General features: G+C 38.0%; 2 protein-coding genes across 5 annotated transcripts in view; both read left to right on the top strand.

The window, feature by feature from the left end:
• Window positions 1-6,328, top strand: part of atp13a3 (ATPase 13A3) — a 39,459-nt gene extending 33,131 nt beyond the window's left edge. Inside the window, exons 33-34 of the mRNA XM_020639264.3 lie at window positions 462-554; window positions 1,648-6,328. Coding sequence (XP_020494920.2) covers window positions 462-554; window positions 1,648-1,845 — 291 coding nt within the window. The 3' untranslated portion in view covers window positions 1,846-6,328. The remainder of the gene's footprint in view (window positions 1-461; window positions 555-1,647) is intronic.
• A 1,074-nt stretch (window positions 6,329-7,402) lies between these two features.
• opa1 (OPA1 mitochondrial dynamin like GTPase) overlaps window positions 7,403-22,075 on the top strand; it is a 34,846-nt gene continuing 20,173 nt past the window's right edge. The window contains exons 1-21 of one of the 4 annotated variants that reach the window (XM_020639259.3): window positions 7,403-7,590; window positions 8,844-9,168; window positions 9,494-9,590; window positions 9,799-9,906; window positions 10,756-10,809; window positions 11,959-12,041; window positions 13,588-13,743; window positions 15,440-15,493; window positions 15,804-15,908; window positions 16,193-16,279; window positions 16,631-16,744; window positions 16,956-17,036; window positions 17,127-17,201; window positions 17,296-17,367; window positions 17,609-17,708; window positions 17,934-18,064; window positions 19,232-19,304; window positions 19,497-19,569; window positions 19,656-19,771; window positions 20,783-20,847; window positions 20,981-21,057. In XM_020639259.3, the coding sequence (XP_020494915.1) occupies window positions 7,562-7,590; window positions 8,844-9,168; window positions 9,494-9,590; window positions 9,799-9,906; window positions 10,756-10,809; window positions 11,959-12,041; window positions 13,588-13,743; window positions 15,440-15,493; window positions 15,804-15,908; window positions 16,193-16,279; window positions 16,631-16,744; window positions 16,956-17,036; window positions 17,127-17,201; window positions 17,296-17,367; window positions 17,609-17,708; window positions 17,934-18,064; window positions 19,232-19,304; window positions 19,497-19,569; window positions 19,656-19,771; window positions 20,783-20,847; window positions 20,981-21,057 (2,075 nt within the window). In that variant the 5' untranslated portion in view covers window positions 7,403-7,561. The remainder of the gene's footprint in view (window positions 7,591-8,843; window positions 9,169-9,493; window positions 9,591-9,798; window positions 9,907-10,755; window positions 10,810-11,958; window positions 12,042-13,587; window positions 13,744-15,439; window positions 15,494-15,803; window positions 15,909-16,192; window positions 16,280-16,630; window positions 16,745-16,955; window positions 17,037-17,126; window positions 17,202-17,295; window positions 17,368-17,608; window positions 17,709-17,933; window positions 18,065-19,231; window positions 19,305-19,496; window positions 19,570-19,655; window positions 19,772-20,782; window positions 20,848-20,980; window positions 21,058-22,075) is intronic. The other 3 variants (XM_020639260.3, XM_020639261.3, XM_020639262.3) reach the window with 3 other exon arrangements.

Below are 22,075 nucleotides of genomic sequence, written 5' to 3'. Positions count from 1 at the left end.
ACGTTTATCTTGTTTCATTTTTGAACAGACAGATGCTCTTTAAGAAAATTACTTGTGCTGTGAAAATAAATGGCCTTTTGGCCTGCCATACTTAGTATAGCAGGATAATAATAACTATTTTTACTTGCAGAAATCCTTGCATCCGTACACTACATAACAGATGTCTTAGATGATGTTACATCCTGAACTACCAGTGCATATAACTTCACTTTTTAAATGTATTCACCAAATGATTTTGCATATAACCACATTGTTTTTTTTAAATAACAGAATCAATGCACTCTTTCTTACTAATATGTCAAATTTAATTACAACCTCACATGTAATGACAAACACTCTGCTGAATGTGTTTGAGCAAAAACAATGGAAGACCTCTGTGCAGAAAAAAACAATAACAGACACTGTGAAAATCAAATTCGCCTCACTGTAATTCTTTCCCTGCCCACTGCACTATTCCGTAGACCTTCGTCCTTGACATCATCTTATGGAAGCTTGTATTCAGCCGAGACAAACAGGGAAGCTTTGTCGACACTCCTGCCGCCCAGACACCACAGGTTGGGAAAACATGACACCTTCCTCCTCAGCCTTTTCACTCTCCTCTTGTGTGGTGTTCCCTCTCTCTGTCCCTACTTCCTCCCTCCAATGCCGCAGAGCACACTTTTTGAATGTAACCCTTAACCAAGACATGCATGTGCGAGATGTCAGTCGCATCCTGATCTGTCCCCTCCTTCTCCTGTCCTCCTGTCCAGGGCTTGATTACAATTGCATTAATTACTAAACCTGCTGCTCATCCGCAATGTTTTAAAATAGGCTCGAAGAAAAACTGGAAAACTGTTAATACATGTACAGCTACCGGTGGTCAATGATGAACACATTAACACTCTGGAAAGTGGGTTGATCCCATTACCTCTTTTAAAAAGTGCCTTTAATGACCCTTCTTAGCTGTCTATTAGCTACTTTAGGCCGACTTCAACTTTCTTTCTATGCAACAATTTCTTAAGGTGAAGCTAACTACTTCTTACAGGCCTGCATGTTGTGTACAGTGTGTGCCATTCCTATTAATGATAAAAAGAAAACATGCACATATTGATAGTGTGTTGTTTTTATAGTTTAAATTATTAGTGATTATAAGTGATATTTTCTTAATTTGCACAACATTCCCATGCCTTGGATATCTCCGTTGTTTGACTGCTTGCCACCTCTTCTCCCTCCGCTTCATTTCCTATTAAGCCTATGTGCCATACTAAGCTTCAAAGCAGACTTTTCCAAAATATGGTCAATAAGATCTGCTGTTGAATCTTTTGTTTGTTTTGATCTTTGACTCCATTAGCTTGTTTTTAAGGAGTGGCTCTTAAGGCTGTCTACAGATAACTCCTTCTAACTATTATCATGCTACAATTCATTTTGAATGACTTGCATGCCTTCATTCTTGTTACAATGTGTCCAGCAATAGCTCTTCTTCAGTTTTATCTTGTGCATGTGACAGTTTAATAAGTATGGTAGTTTATTTTCTTTGCATGTTAGTAAAGTGTTTAAGAAAACCTGAACAAAATACGGCACATGTTTGTGAAACCTCTTCATTGATCTAATCTCTTTTTTCTTTCTGTGGTAATTGTATTGATTTGTTTTTGGCTGTGTTGTTTTCAGCGGGGGATTAACCTGGGCACATACAAGTGTCTGTCCTGGCTGTGCTGCCCACGCAAGATGGCGCCCAAGGCCCGCTACATGCATCTAGCCCAGGAGCTCAGTGTGGACCCTGACTGGCCTCCAAAGCCAACCACCACCACTGAAGCCAAGCCCCGCCCAGAAAATGGCTCCACCTATCACATCATGGTCAACTCCTAGCCCCCCCCCATGGTTCCTCCTAGTATCAAATTGAAATTAACATGTGTTCAGCGAACACACATTCAATCTCTTGAATTGGGTTGAGACTTGCAGCTCATACTGTAGTTCCAGAGACTGTACAGCTAAAATAATCTTACACAGAAGCACCAAATAAATCTGAGTCCTCTCAGCACTCTGGCTCAACAACTCATGTGCTCTCAGGTCTCTCTAGTTTGTGTAAATTACATTTAAACATCAAGTAATACTAAATGGAATCCCCTCTTGGTGTCTGATCATTTATAAATGCAGAATCAAAAGATGGTTGATAAGACAGGTCAGTTTTGTTGACCTCTGCAGATGACCTTTTCAGATCTATATTCTTTAAAAGGTGTACAAGTACAAAATAGAGCCCCCTTGCCAGTCCAATTCAGAGCTTTCCTCTTACATTCATGTGCTGGCACAATTTCCTAGGAGAATCTTGAATGATTGCTTGTATGCCATTATATCATATCATATTACAATAACTTATAGACCATAAAACTAGATTTCAACTTTTGGTGAAGTTGAAACAAAGTAACTAGACATAAAGTCTGTTAAAACTAAGGCCCTAAAAAGAACTAGCTACTCTGACTGAAAGGCCAAGTGATAGAAGAAATGGTCTGGATGAGTTTGAGGAGGGAGGCAGAGAAAGAGGTGAGTGGGAGGAAATGGTGGAGTGGAGGATGGGTGGATTGATGCATAGATACTCTTAGTTGACTTTGATTGCTACTATTTAGTGGTCTTTTACAGTTCTATACTTAAGACTACTAAATGATGACACTTAGAAACATATCTGTGATTGCATTTTCACTCCTAATTAGGCTGAAACATAATATGAATTCAAACATCATGTTTTGTAAGACAGTAAATGCATCAAGAGAACAGTGATGGAGACATGCAAGTCTTTTTTCAACGACATGCTGTGGAAGTATCTCCATTGTTTTTGTCGGTTTGCTAGAGTTTAGCGTTATGATTATAACAGAGATTGTTAAGTAGAAAAGTATAAAAAAAAACAAAAAAAGACTAACTTAATTTCAGCTTTGTAAGACACATAAGCCTCATGGATCCTGTGACCTTTTGGTCCAAGTTGAAGTACTATTTCACGTCTTGTCATTGGAACGGTTACAGACATTTATTGTCCAGCTTTTTCATGTCCTTCAACCAACCGTTTAACAAGTGTATAACAGGATATCTCTGAAACTAATGACTATATTCTCAACGACCGCAGCTGTACTTTCAAATTAATGCTATTTTGAATGTGAAATACTGAAGGCTAGCTCAAGTCTTGTTCGACAGGGAACATAATAGCTTTGCCTCTCACACTCCTTCAGGTGAAACTTTTTGTTTCACTATTGAAACATAATACTTAAGAACAGCAAACATGTCTCTCCTTGAGCTCTTTTCTTGGGCCCCTAGTGTACTTAAAAATGTAGAATCTTATATTTTTGCATCTATGAGTCGAGCCCTGTCAGCATATTAGGACATCAGACAGGAAACAGAAAGCTTACAATGACTTGCATGAAGCCAGCTACCTATCATCATGTTCTAAAGACTTGATAGTTTGAATCCTGAAAATATCATTACAAATGCGGCATAACTGTAGAATTAAGAAACATTTACATCAACATGTCTTCATTTAAGAGCTGCATGAATATGGATGGTTACTGTGGAACGTTTACCTCATGCATGACATCATTATATACATCATTCATCTACATGGTCATGTCAGATGAGTTCAAGGAAGCCAGCAGCACTACAAATATATTTCTGTTAAAAAAAAAAAAAGAAGAAAATAATTCTTCCCATGGAAGACTGATTTAAAATGATGTAAATTAAGGCAAAGCATTTAAATCTCATCAGCTCGCTGCTCTAAGCACATTTAAAACATCCATGCAACAACACATGCTGCATAAGATGGATGGACCGTATATAATTGTATTCATGCGTTAAATATAGGCTACTTGCATGGAGAGCTAAGGGCTATATTGTATGTTCACTGCTCCCTCATTTAAATTCAAGGTGTTGTTTCCCAAAAGCTTTTTTCAGTTTCAAACACTTCATCACGTGGTGGGTACTGAGTTCTAAAATGTTTGTTTGATGAGTTTACGAGGCAGTTGACATTAAAGTGACATTAGTGGATTCATTATTTGCCTCAAGAATGGATCACTGGAAATCATATTAATTCATTGATTGAGAGATAACCACAGCCACTATAAACTAAATGCTCAAAGAGGCATTTTAAGGGTGGAGTATAACTTTAAGGCACAGTGCTGGCCGGTTCTAACTATACTCATTATAGCAGCCTGTCATGAATTATGTGGGTTAATGCTTTCAACTAGTCTTGTGTCACAAAGTACAACAATTCAAAGGTCTTTCAAACTATATGTAACGTTGCTGTTTCTGTTTGAAAAACACTGTATTACATGACTCTTCATGTGTAACACACGACTTCACATTTAGCTTGTCCTCTGACTGTCATTATTTCATTCATTTAGAAAGGAGATCACAACACATTTCCTACTATATCAGTAATAACTAGAGTCTGAAGTTGCTCAGTTCCTAAAAGCCATTAACTGTTCAGAGACTAGTCATAAAATCCCAAATCCATACGGTTTAATGACAAGCTCAAATGGGATCTGTGTCCATACTTTGAATGATTACATTATTTATTTGATAAGCAAAGTTATAGTATTTTGTTATAGTATTTTTTGGTAAATTATTAGTGTGAGAAGATGGATATATTTATATGAAAAAAAAAATGATTGAGAAATGCACAACATGGCTCAAATGGACGTTCTTGTCCCAATCGATGGAATGATTCTAAAGAAAATTGTTAGAAATGTCGATGTTACTTATTTCTGTTCGATATCAAAAATGATGCTGGTATGATTCAACTTGGGTCGTGTTTTTTTCTGTCTATTTTATTTACAGTCACTTCTTTTTTTAGTCAGGCTAGAATTGAATGTTGTGTAAAGGAAAAAAAAAAGTATAAATTTATTGCAGGCAATACAATGTTTATTGAATCTATTTCCAAAGAGTTTCCGTTTCACCTTCATTTGAAAAACAAAGAAGAAAAAGTTCAATTTTAGCCTGTGTTAAATTCTCTCAAATATGATTTGATTCAGTAGAGACTTCCTTTAAAAAGTAACCGTTATAATATATATTCGATTCTATCTGTATATATGAGATATACATTTCTAGTGTGTGCATTAAAGTCACAAGATTTAGTTATTGAAAATGTATGGTGTTTGGATTATCAAAGGGCTGGTGTGTGTTTTTCTACTATTCTGGTACTGTGTTACAATCAGTTCTATGTCTACTCATGGCTTTTGGGTTTATTTTACTTTCACTTTTGTTAAGGACTTGCATTATCTTGGGTTTTCCTTATTTCGTCATCTTGGGCATTTATCACACAATATGAAAATTGTAAAGTATGATTGGGGCACATGGATCAATGTTTTTTCTGTCTTGGGTGAACTTTACGCAACTCATGTCTGCATTAGAGTTTAATGAAAGTTAAACTCAGAGCAACTTGAATGGAGAGATTTCTTTGTTCTTCAGGTTAATGAAGTATATTAAATCCTCCTATGTACTGGTTGCTTCTCTTTGGTCTCAATACTTTGACACAAGAAGGGAATTTAATTCATTTAGTCTTTCTGGCACCTCTAAACAAATTCACAACTATCAGCAACATCTGACAGTCTTGACACTTCTCTGTTTGAGCACTAAATGTACTTGTTTCACTGTTTAAAATCTTTTATATCCATGTCAAATTAAAATGTAATTGGCAAAAAGAATGTGCATTGCTGCTCGATATCAGCAGTCTATTGTAGAAATGATTATATTGCTGCTATGGGCAAAATGATTCAGTCTAAGCTGTGTCATAACTGCACCTTAATACAGAAGAAGTCATCAGTTCATTGATGTGTAAATACTAATGCTTTGGTTCAACGCTACAGCTTTGCCTTTTAATCTGACACTGCTTTGTCAAGCAATGGATTTAATGCTGAAACCTCTTTGCTCTCATACAGGTACAACATATACCGACTGTTGACAGTTAGCATCGGCCTCTTATTCACATCATGTATTTTTAACAAAACATCAAATGGCATTGAGATCGAGTCAACCACAGAGTATCTGAAGCCTCATGTGGATGTTGTTTCCTCAGGGAAATGTGTCTATTTGTAATGAAGAATAAAAGAATAATAAAAATGTACTGTTGGTAAATCTTCCTTACTGTATGTTAGCTCTCTCAGTTCAGTTTGTTTGGTGTGATTTTCATTTGAAGCTCCCACACCTTGTTTGGAGTAAATGTATTGTTTTTATTGGCAGAAATGTACATTTTATGAAAATTTTTGTACCTTTAATTTATTTTGTATTTATTTTCATTTCTTTCTCCCCCCCTGATTATTGTATTTCAGATTTATCTTGATTTCTTTCTTTTCAATAAATGTTCTCAAAACAGTCTGCTGCATTTCTTTGCATAATTAGTTTCCACTGAACAGGATACCGTAATTATTTATTTATAAGTGCAGGATGGAAATCGGGCCTAAAGTTTCCAATGTGCGGCAAAAGTTTTAAAAAATTTGAGTATGGAGTTTACGTGTTGTGAGACTTGTTTAGCAAGTTGAAATTTATGCAGAAGATGTCACATTTAACAGCTTTTAAAATTGAATTAGTACATTTTAAAGTATCCAACCTAGAAGTATAGACTGAGAAGGATCATGACAAAGACAGAGTACAAAGTCAGTCTGTTCTAGTTGGACCTTACACACATCTCCATCTAAAGTACAATTATATAACTCACCCATAAAGATGGGAGGAAGAGAGAGTCAAATGTGACATTTAAATACCTGCCATAACAAGTTATTACATTTGCACAGACATCCAATATGACAAAACAAAATACTTGGCAGATATATCTGTAAATACTTCAATTATATGACATAAAAACTATCGACAGTTATTGATTATTATTATTATTCACGTTGTACTTTCCTAGCCTAAACTGCACCTGTGTATTCAAATGACATCTTTATCAAGTCATATTCGTTGTATTATATTGCCCATTGAAGTGTCCCATCTGATAGGCAGCACCCAGTATGTTGTCTACTTCAGACACTCACTTGGGCACTTCACTTGAGAGATGTATTCACTAACATAACATTTAGATTTTCTAAACTGAAAGAAAGGAAGATAAAGTAATATTCTCGGTATGTACGCTGTAGGAAGAATGCTGTCTACTGTTTTTTTTTGTTTTTGTCTGTAAGAGGAGATCATAATTTAAAGGACAATAAAATGACATTATAAAACTGTCAGCCATTTAGTACATGCTGTGTCTTCACAATAATGTAGGCTCTATCCTCCAACATATTATTATAAAAGCTTGCAATGACTTGAATACATGATGAGTTACAACAGATACATCTTTGGTAAAGTGTAAAAAAAAGAGCACAGAAGTGACGGGCAGTGCAACATAGGAAGTACTTATCTGGTGGTGTGTGGGTTTTTTTTTTGTCAGTGCTCATTTGAAGGTAGCACCGTCAACAGGAAGTGGACTGTCATTCTGGCTGTGTCCTTGTTAGCTAACGAGCTACAGGCAGGCAGATGTGTACCACTTGGAAAGATGAATTAAGCCGTGCCTAAAAAGGAGAGAATTTGAAGAGATTTGAGTTTACTCGCTGTATATAACAGCACCATGTTGCGTGTCGGGAGTAAAGCTGCCTGGTGAGTTTTGTATTACAAGAAGAAAACCCGCAACAGAAGCTGGACAGCACACCTAGCCGGTCATTTTGACAGCTGAGGACAGCGAGGAGAGCTACTTGTTTCATGAAAACAGCAGCCTTACTAGTTAAAAGACACATGTATTAATGGCTTAGTTCGTTCAAAACCTTCCCCAACATTGAAACTGAAATGTATTATAAGCTACAAATCGGTCAAATGCTGCTGCTGCTGTGTGTTTGTACGTTACTGTAGCCTGTTAGCTTAGCTTCAAGGTACAGTGAATGCCGATAGCTGGCATTCATCTCAGCTGTAATTTGATAACAAATTGGCTTACAGGCTGTTATGTAAATCACATTTTGGTCTCTGTAAACAGGAAATAGGAAACCAAATGATCTATATACTGTCTATTTGAATGTTAATTGACCTTTTTGAATAGTGAATCTGTGTTAGTGTTACTTAAACATAGTTTCGTTTTGTCTTGTGTTTCCAAATTGTACATACGGATTTACACATCAGCTACAATAACACTGTCCCACCTAACATATGTGTGTCTATCCAGAAGCCTGATTCAGTATGTTATTCTGGAAAAAAAACCCATTTTAATGACATGAACCCTGCTGTCTTTACCTGTTGCAATTATTTAAAGTAAACCACTGGTACTTTCACAGAAGGTTTGAGCTCTCCTTCTTCCACAGTGCAACATTTATTTTATTTTTTTATTCGATCTGGGCGGTGACATGTTGTTGTTACAAAATTGATTTGATGACTTGATGTCTTTGGCCTCTGGCTGCCTCGGTAGGAGTGGAAACAAGAAGCGTTCAATCAATCAATCAATCAATTTTTATTTGTATAGCGTCAACTCACAACAAGTGTTATCTCGAGACACTTTACAAAAAGCAGGTAAAATACTTTACTCTTTGTCTGTTAACATTACAAAAGAGCAAGTAAAAAGACCTTACTCATTGTTATGTTACAAAAGAGCAGGTAAAAAGACCTTACTTATTGTTATGTTACAAAAGAGCAGGTAAAAAGACCTTACTTATTGTTATGTTACAAAAGAGCAGGTAAAAAGACCTTACTTATTGTTATGTTACAAAAGAGCAGGTAAAAAGACCTTACTTATTGTTATGTTACAAAAAGCAGGTAAAAGACCTTACTTATTGCTATAATAAGATGTATTCAGATATTTTGGTGTTTATAAGCACAGGAATAAAGATGCTTTTCTAATGTGTTGTCCAATGCCCTTGTCGTCTCAGCTTGGCCTGCAGGAACCTGGTCTCCACCAACATGGGCGTGAGATTTCGGGTACCCCTGCAGAAGCTGCACCCTCTGTCCCGTGCCATCCACCACCGATACTCCGGCAACACAAACCCTCAAAGAGCCCCTCATCGCACTGCTGCCCGTTATTTCACTTCCATGTCACGGTTGCCCATGCGACCACCTAAGCCTCCCCCGGGATCAGGGGGCCGTGGCCATCAGCAGCAGCGCAACTTCTGGGTGGCCCGCCTAGCTGCCCGCTTGCTGAAGCTACGATACATTCTGCTGGGCTCTGCAGTGGGAGGAGGCTACACAGCTAAAAAGGTCAGTATTAAGGGTCTCCAACACAGAGTTTTTCAACTATTCTTATCATTGTCTTGCCATTAACTACTAGTGTTAAGTCCGTTGTTATCTTATCATCACAGAGTTTAAGAACTGCAAACCTGTCACTTTAGATTCACAATAAACAAACAACTACAGTTAAAGTTGTTAACAATGATCTTAGCTGCCCTGTGTAACAAAACATTTTTTCTTCATATCTAAGAGAGCTTTCCTGTTCTTTTCCTATACGTGGTTGTACAATGATTCTTATTAAGGAGGGTAGAACAACTTTCATTTATTTGACTTTACCCTGTCATTTTATCTCCAGACCTATGATGAGTGGAAGGACATGCTGCCCGATTTCAGTGAATACAACTGGGTCATTCCAGATTTTGTCTGGGAACTGAGTGAACAAATTGATCTTGGTAAGCGATGTGATTTTAGAGACATGATTGATATGAATCTACAAATACCCGGCTTTGTCTTGCATTTAAAATGTGTTTGATTTTCAAAAGTCTCACATCACATGCACAATTACTTTATCTTAATGTATAGCTAAGCTTAACAATTTTGCATTGTGAGGTCCAACTTTTGAGCGCTTGTCCAATTGACATTTTGTCTCTGTATCCAAAGATAAACTGGCCAAAGCTCTACCAGAGATGGAGGAAATAGTCAAACTTCTTCCTGACCTAGACAAGATAGGAGAGAACTTCACTTTCATCAAAAGCCTCCTTTCATCTGGTGAGTAAACAAAATCTTCACTGTGCCTTCCAGCTACTGCATACTAACAATACAAAATCATAATTATTTTGTGTCTGGTTTTAAAATGAAGACAACTTTAATTAAAGGAGTAACAATAGCAAACATGTAGTTCCCTTCTACATTGGATCTGTTTTTTTGATTGTATGTGTTCTTAAAGTATAGTAGTTTGTTGTTTCTTTTCCCTTAAATTGACCATAGCTGAGAGAGATTATATGTACTTAGAGTTTTGAAAAGTTCTAGAAAAGCATCCTACTTTTTACTCTAGTGCTCTACTTTCTCTGCATCAGCCATTCTTCATGAAATTGAAATATTCTACAAAAAGCACACCTGTCAATCGAAACTTTCGTCATTGTGTTCAGCAGATTTGCAAATTGGTTTCTGTTGCTAAACAATCTCAATAGTTTTAAATAAACTGAAATAACCTCCAAAATTCTACAAAAAAAACGGAGCAGATTCAACATGTTTTGAGTTCAGCCCTTTGAGTCTAATCTGACCTAACTCAATTACTTCCATTAAATCCCTACACAGGGAAGTAATACAGTTTTCATAATCCATCAATAACAAATACATTATACTTTAGTGGCAAAAAAAAATAGACGTTGGGCTTCTTGAGGCTCGGGTACGGGTTGTGCTTTTTTAACAGTTTCTTATTAAGTGGCTGCCTCACTGAAGCTCTGGCACAGCTTTTTTAAAATACACTTCATCTAGCTGTGTCCCTGCTTTGACCACCATCCCTCAGCTTCTGTCATACATGATTTTTTTTTTTATCTTGTGTTGTTCTGCCTTTTTCTCCTCCTCCCCTCCCCTCCTCCTCAACGTTCTTCACAGGTGTGAGTTTGGGTAGTGAAGTCAAAGGAGCTTCTGGTCTGCATCTGTTGTTAGGTGTGTAAACCTGCACTCTGTAGCGTTGCCCCCCCCCCCCCCCCCCTTCTTCTCTCTCTAATGCTGTTTAACACCCCCAAGTATTGGTGTAGTTGTGGGTTCCTGCTCTAAAGGTGGTAGCAGAGCATCTTCCCAGGACGTTGGCTTCCATGTTGCAGACCAGTGCTGACTACATTGGCTGTTTTTGAAATGAACACAGATTCATTGATGTGTTCAGTAAAGTTTATGACCTCTCATTGAGATTATAAAATTGTTTAATCTTTGACTCAGGTTCTCAAAAGGAATATGCTTTATTCAATTATCCAGTTAAAACTATTTGTCAGAAATCTGTTACCCCCCCCCCCCCCCCCTCCATCTTTCTGATTTATTTAAAATCCACAGAGAACCTAGCTTAAAATTCTCATAAGAGAAGTGTTGAATAGTTTAAAAAAGAAACACTACAATAAGAAGTGTTCTTTCCTTGTCTAAAAAGCTCTAAAGTGTCATAAAGTGTCACCCTTTTTCCCTTTGGCCTTTCTTTAACCTGCCATTGGCTGTCATTGGCTGTCCCTTTTCCGATCTGTGTGGTGTTTTCTTTACCTCCTTTGACTTCCACACTCTCTCTCCTCTGGCCTGTATTGACTGCCTTCTTTAATGACATTAACATTCACTAATCTCTGGGATGATCTCAGTCTGCTTGTAGCTCTCAAATGTTTGGGAAAAACTACTGATAGCATATTTTCCAAAGAGGATGCATCATAAATTAAATGTGCCAGGACGTATATTACATATTTTCACTGATTATTTGTTTGGTTATAATAATAATCATGATACTGCTAAAAATCAATTATTACATTCTAGGCTCAACTTTTTTGACCAACTCGAGGTGCATTTAATGTTTGTGTTTTATTTTTTTTCATTTTTTTGCTCTACTATTAAAACCAAAGGTAAAAAAAAACACCATCAGTGCAAGATTTTTCCAAACATTTGAAATTGTAGCACTTATTCTTGTCCCTTTTTCTTAGAACAAACGTGTTTCAAATTTCTATCTGGCATCTTGACACTGTGGGCATTTTAGTCTCCCTAAGCTTCTTTGATTTCAGCACTCAATAGCCAAACTCCAATTTTCACAAGCATGCTCATTTTGTGTTGTTGTGTCTCCTTTGATAGAAACATCAGGGGATCCTCCACTTAAAGCCGCAGATTCATCTGCTGCATCCACACAAGACAGCAGCGACAAGCAATACAAAAAGGCAAGTACATAAAACCTGCTTACAGTTCTCAGCTTCTTACTTTACATACGCTTGTTCTCACTTAGCTCCTGCCCGCAGCTTGGCTACCTTTCATGTCAGTAGCAAGAAACTGCAGTGGACTGAGTACAAATGGACTAAAGGAAACATACTTATGACATATTTATGTTTCTCTTTTGAATCAGTCTGTTCCACTGAATGTGAAAGGAGTCTAGAGTCTCACACTGGCTGCCAGCCTTTAATACAGTCAAGATAAGGATTTTTAAGGCCATGTGGCAATGATATAGTGAAACAATGGCTCTTTTGTTATTGTCATGCAATCATAGGATAATATAATAAACTGTTAGTTTTCCTAGAGTAAGTTGAGGAGGTTGTACCACAGTGAACTTTCTCTTAAGTTTGGCTTTCAACAACAACCAAAGACATTTACCAGCTTCATTTTTTTGTGTATAGCACTCATTCACACAGATTAATGCCTGATAGTTTATACAGTCTGATATTTCAGTTCTGACTGAACTCGTCATATGTGTACTGGTGTCATTGCCATTGTCCTCTCTGTTTCTTGTTCGTTTTATTCTTTTCCACTAAGTGACCTTTTCAGTGTCCCTCTGCTTTATATTCATGTTTTTCTGTGTTTTTTTGGAAAACTGTGAAGAGTTATTGTTTCATTAAAACAAGTTTGATCATCAATATAAAGAAGAGCATTAAGAAGTACACGTGGTTTTCCTCTCCTTTGCCCTGCTTTTTGTCTGCAATCACGGTCTCCAACATGAGCTCATAAAACACAATGTTGATGTTGCTCTTCAGATTACATTGAACAGTTTTTGTATTTGCATCTTACAAAGCAGAAAGAAGCCAAAAAAAAAAAAAAAAACTACATCGAGCAAAATAATTAATTCATGTTGGGGAACCTTGAACAAAACATATTCCACCTGCTAAACAGATGCTTTGTGATGCTTTTCCTGGTAAGGAAATATCCCAGCGCTTGCTTTGCTTATATAATCATCATCTTCATCTTCATCATATTTATTATGTTCAGAACTGACCAACATCATTGTGTTGCACATTTAAACAGACTCTTGCAGTTTTTACACTATAAAGTGTAATTATAAAAAACAGTTACAGTGCTGTGTTATTCATAGTGGACGTACAGTCATATATCTACGGAGGAGCGTGACGGTGAGGAAAGATTACGTGTTGCCACTTGCTGAGAGGTACTGGTTGTGGTATTAGTCACCTCCTCTGCTTTCAGTCTGGCAAAGTTTGGCATCTTCTCTTTGTGTATGAGAGAGACTGACTTTGTTGGGTCACACTGATGTTGGTGGCGAGATTATCAAAGCCGAAGTCCTTATGTCTTTTTAACTGGAGCTTTGACTGTATCGTGATTCTGAGACGCTTCTGAGATTCATGAGACAGAGAACCGCAGGCCCATGTTTTCTCTGTTTTCGCCCTTTGTTTGGATGCAGCATTGTATGACTGACCAGCCCAACATCTGGTTGTTGTCTTTTTGCCGCTCCTGCCTGTCTCTCATTATGGCGTACCCCAGCAGGGTCTGCTGGGCGAGCTCATTCTTATTCAACAGCAGATCCAGCGGCACGAGGAGGAGGTCCGGCGGGCCGCAGAAGCCAATAATGCGCGCCCCCCACCGCCAGAGCCTGCTCCCAGTCCGCCTCCGAACCCCAGTCCCCTTCAACAGAAACGCAAGGTGAAGGTCCCACCCCACTTAGATTCGCCCTATCCCATCAACGCCTCCAGAGAAGAAATTCAACTTATATTTACAAGGCAGTTAAATGTATTCGCCTGGACAAAAAAAAAAAGATTCATTTAACACGCTGAAAAGAAGTGTTTCATTTACCCCTACTGTAAAAGTTTCAGGTGTGTTGCACCTCTGACCACGGTGTGGTTGGTTGTATACAGGAGGGTGCTGTGTCACACCTGTAAGAAGCCTAGGACTTCTGTTGCAATGTATTGATACTTGGAATTTGTTTCAACATTATTGCAGCAAGTTTAAAAGTCCACTAGGGGTCAGCTAAAATCCAGTTTTTCAGCTGATGTTAAATTTCTCTTCTCTTCTCGCTGGCAATTTGAATATCCAAAGAAAAGATTTTATGAAAGAGTCAGAGATCCAGATTTAAGTGGTAGTACTATTTGTTAATGTCTGATGTGCAGAGGCTGGAGAACACTTTAACATTAACAGCTGCAAAATAATGAACAAGCCTTATAATACAATTCAGAGTGCTGTGATCATACAATGAATGCTATTGTTCAACATTGTATTGAAGACAATAAATAGCAACCGGTATTTCTAAATGTACCATGTTAATGAAAAAACATCTCAAGTCTCAAGTATTAATTGCATTGTTATGCCACTTGATTGTATTACACCTGACAGGTGTTTTTGTCCAGACCTCTGCTCAAATTATTTTTTCTAACCTTTTAAGTCAATTGAAGTATTTCTAGTGCAGACAAATTGGCGTGTTAATGATTTAGTCTGTCCCCTTTCAAACCCACCTGTAGCCTCCATGTGTTAGCCCATAGTCTGTCAGGCTAGCTCAGATTTGCCTTTCCAGTCGGTTGCGAAGAAGGCATGCATGCGACTTATCAGCTTTCATAGGAGTCCCAAAGGAACAATGAAGTAGCTCTCCCATACATGGCTGTGTTATCATCAGCAGCAATCATTCATGTTCAGATGCACTGCATGGAGTGGAGTGGCAACCCGCTGCATGGTGTGAGCTGCACTTTTTGAAGCTAACTTGAGTGGACTCATCGTTGAAGTCCTTACCTTATGAGCAGCTTTTTAATGCCCACAGAACTGTCTTAATTGAGGAATTCAGAGAACATTCGGATACACTCTGTGTGATTTAAAGTTGTGTATTCTGGAGATTGTTAGATAGTTTGGTGTGTTTCTTAAATTCCCTTTCTTTTGCTTTGAAATCCCGTTTGTCCTTGTATCCTGTGTCTCCTGCTCTCTGTCCTGTCTCTAATCTTGATAATAATATTGCAAGTGTGACATTTAATATGCTCAATCATTAAAAAACGATCAGGTAGTAATTACTATGTGATTTGGTGATCATATTCAGCTGTGTTTTCGTACAGGACTCAGTCTGTAATTTGTGCCTGTTGGTGAATCAATCGCTTGTTGATCAAGTCTGAATCATACCCCATGAGTAATGTCTGCCTGAGATCTGATTTTTGTCCCCCTCTTATTGCATAAACTTGACTCTCAACACTGTTTCTCTCTGTAATACAGTGTGCACGCAATCAACCTTCATGGTGCTGCTCGGATTTCATGCTTGTGGAGTAGCACAGCGAGAGTAAAGGAAAGCCCTTTTTTTTTTTTTCAAATAAGAAAGGAAGCGTAACCCATTTTCTTTCTGTTCTTCTTTTACTGTAACAAATAGTCATCTGACAGAGAAAGGATAGACCAGCTTCAAGAAGAACTGCTCCGTACGCAGGTACAGTGGATCGTGATTTATTTTCCATTAAATCTAAACTGCACAGAGAAATATTAATACCATACTAGTGATCCCAATTTAATAGATTGTTGGTCATCCAGTACTCGTATATACTTTTTACGTGTTTTTAGAGTCATTTAATTTGTAAGATCTTACAAATAGCTGTGTTATTCTACAGCTTCAAAGGTGGTAAATCCTCTTATTGCTCCACTAGTTTATAAAATCAAAAATGTATCAGATGTTAGGCATTGAAGTGGTTTTACATGTGACGCTGATGCGTTTTTTTTGAGTCGTATTGTTCTTCTCCCAGCTTAAATATCAACGCATGCTGGAGAGACTGGAGAAGGAGAATAAAGAGTTAAGAAAAGTGGTGCTGCAAAAGGATGACAAGGGGATTCACCAAAGAAAAGTGAAGGTAGGTTTCATATAGAAACACAAACACACACATGATTCACATGGATATATCCAACAGTTTCCCTTCAGCTCAACCAAACATGATCACTCTAAATATTCAGGATTTTCTTTAATGTTATTTTAATTACATTCTTGAAATGCAGGTATTTCTATGTTGTTGCTTTATTCTACTTTACCTTTGGTTAACCCTTCACTGGCGTTTTCACTTTGAATAACATTGTAAACTCAATGCAATGTAAAGATGCATATCATTAATATGCTTTACTGTTCTCCTCCCTCCTGTAGAAATCCCTTATTGACTTGTACTCCGAAGTTCTAGACATCTTGTCTGACTACGATTCAAACTACAATACCCAGGACCACCTGCCCAGGGTAAGGAGCGGTCAGACTCATTCTACATTTCATAGAAAATTGATTTCTCTAAAGGGAGGCTTTATTTGTATGCTTTTTCTTTATTCACAACATGTAAGAAGAATGTTTATTTTGAGTATTTTTTGGGGGGTATAAACATGCTGATATCCAAAATTATGTTTTTGAGCTGGTAGCTTAACACAGAAATCTGTAACTTTTTCTTATATTTCTAGGACCCTGGCCACTTATTCACATGTTTCCTTCTGCACTTTTTCCTCATGCCATTGGGTTTAGCTGCCTTCAAAGCCTCTTCTGTCCTCTGTCCTTATATCTGCATGTTTTGCTTCCTCGTTAATCACCTCTCTGTTTCAGGTGGTTGTGGTTGGGGATCAGAGCGCTGGAAAGACAAGTGTTCTGGAAATGGTAGCCCAGGCTAGGATCTTTCCCAGGGGCTCAGGAGAGATGATGACACGCTCTCCTGTCAAGGTATGTGGGACGAGATGGACTGATGTTTGTATTATCTTTATTTTTAAACATAAACAACAAAAACACAATTTGTAAATCTGCTTTTAAGTGGTCATGAAATGATTCGCTTCCTCAAAAGTTGCTGTTTTTTTAATTGATGCTCAAAGTGGAAAATGTGATGAAAACAGTTTCTGTAATTAATCTGAGCTCCTGACCACTTTGATCTCTTCAGGTAACACTCAGTGAAGGACCCCACCATGTGGCCATGTTCAAGGACAGTGGCCGAGAGTTTGATCTTTCCAAGGAGGAGGATGTAAGTCTTTAAGTGAATGAATACGTGGATTTGAATACTCATTGTTACCTGTTCATTATTATATCTGTCCTCTCTTCCTCTGTCTTGCAGCTGGCTGCTCTGAGGCACGAGATCGAGCTGAGAATGAGGAAGAGTGTGAAGGAGGGACAAACAGTGAGCACTGAGGTAAGACGCTGCTTCCATTCTCATTGCTGCTCCTTGTTATTACCGTCTTTATTATTTTAAAGAATAATAATAATATTTATTTTCTTCATGTCAGACAATATCCTTGAGTGTTAAAGGCCCCGGCATCCAGAGGATGGTGCTTGTTGACTTACCAGGTGTCATCAGTGTGAGTACTGATCATAAACTAGTAAGAGTGGAAATGAATTGCTGTTAGTTCTAATTATATTATTTACAGGATGTTTATTTCAGATTATTATTTTGTTTTATACTGTTTGAGATCATGACTTCATTTGTAGATCATCCTGATTATATTAAAGATGTTCTCTCCTGTAAAACAAAACAATTTGACCAAATTTGTCTTCAGAAATACGAGTTTTGAATGTTTGATTATTGCTGATCTTTTTTAGACGGTGACTGCAGGCATGGCAGCAGATACTAAGGAAACCATTTTCAGCATCAGCAAGGCCTACATGCAGAATCCCAATGCAATCATCCTCTGTATTCAGGGTGAGCAAATAACATACTATCCGCAATCACAGAAAATCACAAAGGCAGCATTTGACATTGTGAGCATGGAGATGGACCTTCAGAACATAGACTAACAGACCTGTCTCCTTTTGTGCCATATAACAAGGTTTTGTGCCAACTTTCATATTTTTTACTCTTGTTTTTTTACTCATTATTCTGTAAACTATACTTAAATCTTCTGTGGCTTTTGTTGATTCCCTCCAGATGGCAGTGTGGATGCAGAGCGCAGCATTGTAACAGACTTGGTTAGCCAGATGGACCCCCAGGGGAAGAGAACCATCTTTGTCCTGACTAAGGTGGACTTGGCAGAGAAGAACCTGGCCAGCCCGAGCAGAGTAAGACAACTGAACCTTTTCAAAAAGCTAATACTACAAAAATTACGCCTTTACAGTTAATGCCTTGACACTTCTTGACTTAATCCATCACAAATTGCAATGACCAAAGCATCAAACCCTCTACAGGCTCTTTGTGCACAGCCATAAAAAAAAGACAATAATGCCACGAGTGAAATGTGTGTCTATGAGTCGACATACAATCGTAAAATCTGAAAATGAAATCTTGTAGGAATCAATCCTAATCATTAACATCCCTAATGAAGTTGCATCAAGATGTAAAAAATGGTGAGAAAGCCAGCCTCAAACTAGATATGAAACCAGTTAAAGCTACAGATTGTTCCTACCATAGGATAAAGTGTCAGGCTACATGCAGCAGATCCACAAGAGGGAGCTGCTCACATCTGTTATAATGTCAGGCTTTAGATAGATAGATAGATAGATAGATAGATAGATAGATAAATTCAAAGCATCCAGTAGCAGGTTACAAAGACGTACATGACATGGAACATTTGTTACAAATTAATCACAATTAAAGAATACCCCTAGACGAATTAAACTTAGACTGTGCAACTAAAAATAGACTTACACAAGAAATGTACATAACCCGTGCAGGGATAAAAATATATGTGCAATTTAAACAAGAACCTATAAACAGTTGAGGAAAAAATCTGTAATTAGACCTGAATATAAAAAAAAAGAAAAAGTTTTGACCTTCTGAAGTTTAGCAAGAATCACTGTGGCTGATTTATTTTTCTTCAATTCTCATGACATTTATGGTCAGTGACGATCTGACGTGAGGAAAGGGAGTTGGTGAAATAGTAGAATCAGCTCTTTGCAGTGAAATTGTGTTAAAGTGTAGTGTTCTGTTTCTGTTATTTTGATGTTCCAACCACAATTTATATATCGTCTGTTCTGAGAGTAATCCTACTCTCAATGTAAAGGAGCAATTCCAGGCTTGTTGTGTTCGTAGGTCAAAGTGAGCTTATTCATTTAGTGCAACAAAGTGATGTACAGTAAAATTACTGTCTGTGACTTGCAAAGCTCGCTCATGCTCTGCTGAAATAAATGGAGTGCACACAGATTTCTTCCTGCATTAAATCCTGAGTCTGAACTCTGAGGTGGACTGGTGTAACTTTGTAGTAATCATCTGTATTTTTTCTCTTTTAGATCCAGCAAATAGTGGAAGGCAAGCTGTTTCCCATGAAGGCCCTGGGTTACTTTGCTGTAGTGACAGGAAGAGGTATTATGATGCAACATTTAATTTCACATGATTTAATTAGAACTCAGGTCATGATTGATCATTTCTTATGTCAGTTACTTCGATTTTAAACACAGTTGGAAAAGCCAAGAATCTGTAGCTGCCTGGTGTTTTAAAATCAATCATTAACCAAATTGTCCTTGACTCACATCTTGTTCTGGGCAACTTCTGCAGGTAGCAGCAGTGAAAGCATAGACTCCATTAAAGACTATGAGGAAGACTTCTTCCAGAACTCCAGATTACTAAGGCAAGTGACACCACATCCCTCCACATTTAATTCCTTCTGTTAAATAAATACTCTAAAGTTGACATTGAATGTGTCTCTGTAAAAAGGGACGGCATGCTTAAAGCCCACCAGGTGACCACAAAGAACTTGAGTTTGGCTGTCTCTGACTGCTTCTGGAAGATGGTGAGGGAGTCTGTTGAGCAGCAGGCGGATGTCTTCAAAGGTATGAATACACTAGCAGGACTAACTAACCTTAATCCAATGAATGGTTGAGTGATTCATATGTCTTGTTATTGTTTCCCTTTTCGTGAATTGTTATAGCAAACATCTTTTACAGTCCCAGGCATGTTTTAATAGTGTAAATGGACATGGTGAGTTTTTATTCATTAACTGTTCAGGGATCAGATGCTAATCCTCTTCATCTTCTGATGCCCCTACCTCCCTGTACTGGCTCTACTCAGCACACCCTACCTCACTTTTTCACTATCCGGCCTTCCAACTGCAATTAGTCTAGACAGTCACAAGCCTGTCGCTAACAGTACAGGAGATTTATGGCTTTGAAACTGCAGTTCCCACAGGCTCATTGTGTTGAGTATCGATCCATATCCCATCAAATCGCATACAGCCGGCCTCCGTCCTCCATGCTTGGCGCCGATGTGGCCCCACAAACCAGCAATTAGCCTAATCCCCACTGTGGATAGGGAGCTGTGGAAAGGGACAGCAGGCTGAGTGTGTGTGCGTGTGTGTGCGTGTGTGTGCGTGTGTGTGCGTGTGTGTGCGTGTGTGTGCGTTTGTGTGCGTGTGTGTGCGTGTGTGTGTGCGTGTGTGTGTCTGTCTCACTGCATCCCTCTCTGTGTGCATATATGAGAATGAAAACTGGCTTTTGATATAGATTGGGATGTTGGCACCATCCCCTCTTCTCCCAAGGGACCAGTTAGGACAGTGAGTGTGTCCTCACCCACTTTTATTAAAGGATAGGCTCCATTAGCCGTCTGAAAGCTGACTTTATATCATACCAAGTCAATAAAAAGAAGGTTCTGGAACCTGTTTGTTCGTTGCCTGTTGATTACGGAGAATTATTGTTGGATGGAGTATAGCATCAAACATTAATAAGAAATGGAAACATGCAAGATATGAGGATCATCCATACATGTGAACGAGCATTTAATTCAGTACATCTACAGATACTGTATGTATTTATTTTAAACATTGTCACTGTCCCTTCTCTCTCCAGCATCTCGCTTCAATCTGGAGACAGAATGGAAGAACAACTACCCTCGACTGAGAGAGCTGGACAGGGTGAGGATTGAGAATACATTGGAAAATGAAGAATTTGTATCAAATTAAAAACAAGACCTCGTAATACAACAGACGGGGAGGAAATCGTCTGTTTTCTTTTTTTTTTTTTTTTTACGATTTTGTCTTTTTGCAGAATGAACTCTATGAAAAGGCCAAAAATGAAATATTGGATGAAGTAATCAGTTTGAGTCAAGTGACCCCCTTACACTGGTAAGTCAATACTGAGTATCTACTTTAGGCTGAGTTTGTGTCCATTTTGGTGCCCCCCTGTGGACAAAGTAGTATGGGTTGATTTTGTCCTGTAAAGGTTTAAGTAGTTTATTTTGTTTTTTTTGACAAAAGTGTCCTGCTATCTTGTAAAAGTCTAATTTATCACTGATTCAAAATTATTTATCTGAGGGGTTTGATTCAAAACGGGCAAGTCAGGTCTTTTTAGCGGCCACGGTATCAAGAGCTGAGGGGATCAGATCGTTGAACCAGTTTACAAAGTCATTAACGGAGGAAAAAATTGGGAATGTAGAAGACATCTAAACATGGCAGCAAAATGAGGCATCAGTATTCATTTCATTCTGTTTCATAAGGAGCTAAAAACACCTCACAGGAGCTTTAAGGCTTTAAAAATAAAAGCTTTAATCAAGGCGAAATGTATTTTATGTTAATAAATTATTGGTTAAAATAAGAAGAATGCTCAAAAATGCATTTTCTGATTTTCTTTTTTAACATTAACATGGAATATTTATATTAATTTAAATACCATTAGAAGCAGAAATGTGTTTAACTGTGGTTTTACATTGTTTGACCTTTAAGGGAATCAAGTGCCAAATCATCATTTTACTCTTACTAGTCTAAAATGTTTAACTCACTATGTAGATTTTTGTTCTTAATTAGGTGGCCCATTATAAGCACTGAACTTTGAAACATTTTCGACCTGGTCTTAAATCAATGAGTTCATGTATTTTTACTAAGGCTCTCAACGAGGTATGAGGGAAAGCTAGTTTAAAGCAAACTGTAGGTTTGTCTTTGTGTGTATTTATCTGTGCAGGAGTGCATAGTTCTGCCTCTCCCCCAAAGAGGAAAACCTTGCTAAATGAGATGTATGCATCGTTTTGTGGTCGTCCCAAGTGTGCGTGCCATCACTTCTGCTTGATCAATACTCTGATGAATGGCCCATGGATGGGAACAGGGGTGGCCCTGTTAGCCAGCCTGCAGCCAGCAAGCACTATTGAAG

This window comes from Labrus bergylta, chromosome 6 (genome assembly GCF_963930695.1).
Source record: "Labrus bergylta chromosome 6, fLabBer1.1, whole genome shotgun sequence".
Taxonomy (NCBI): Eukaryota; Metazoa; Chordata; class Actinopteri; order Labriformes; family Labridae; genus Labrus; species Labrus bergylta.
The sequence above is the reverse complement of the archived record's forward strand: the minus strand, read 5'-3'. Positions and strand labels throughout refer to the sequence as shown.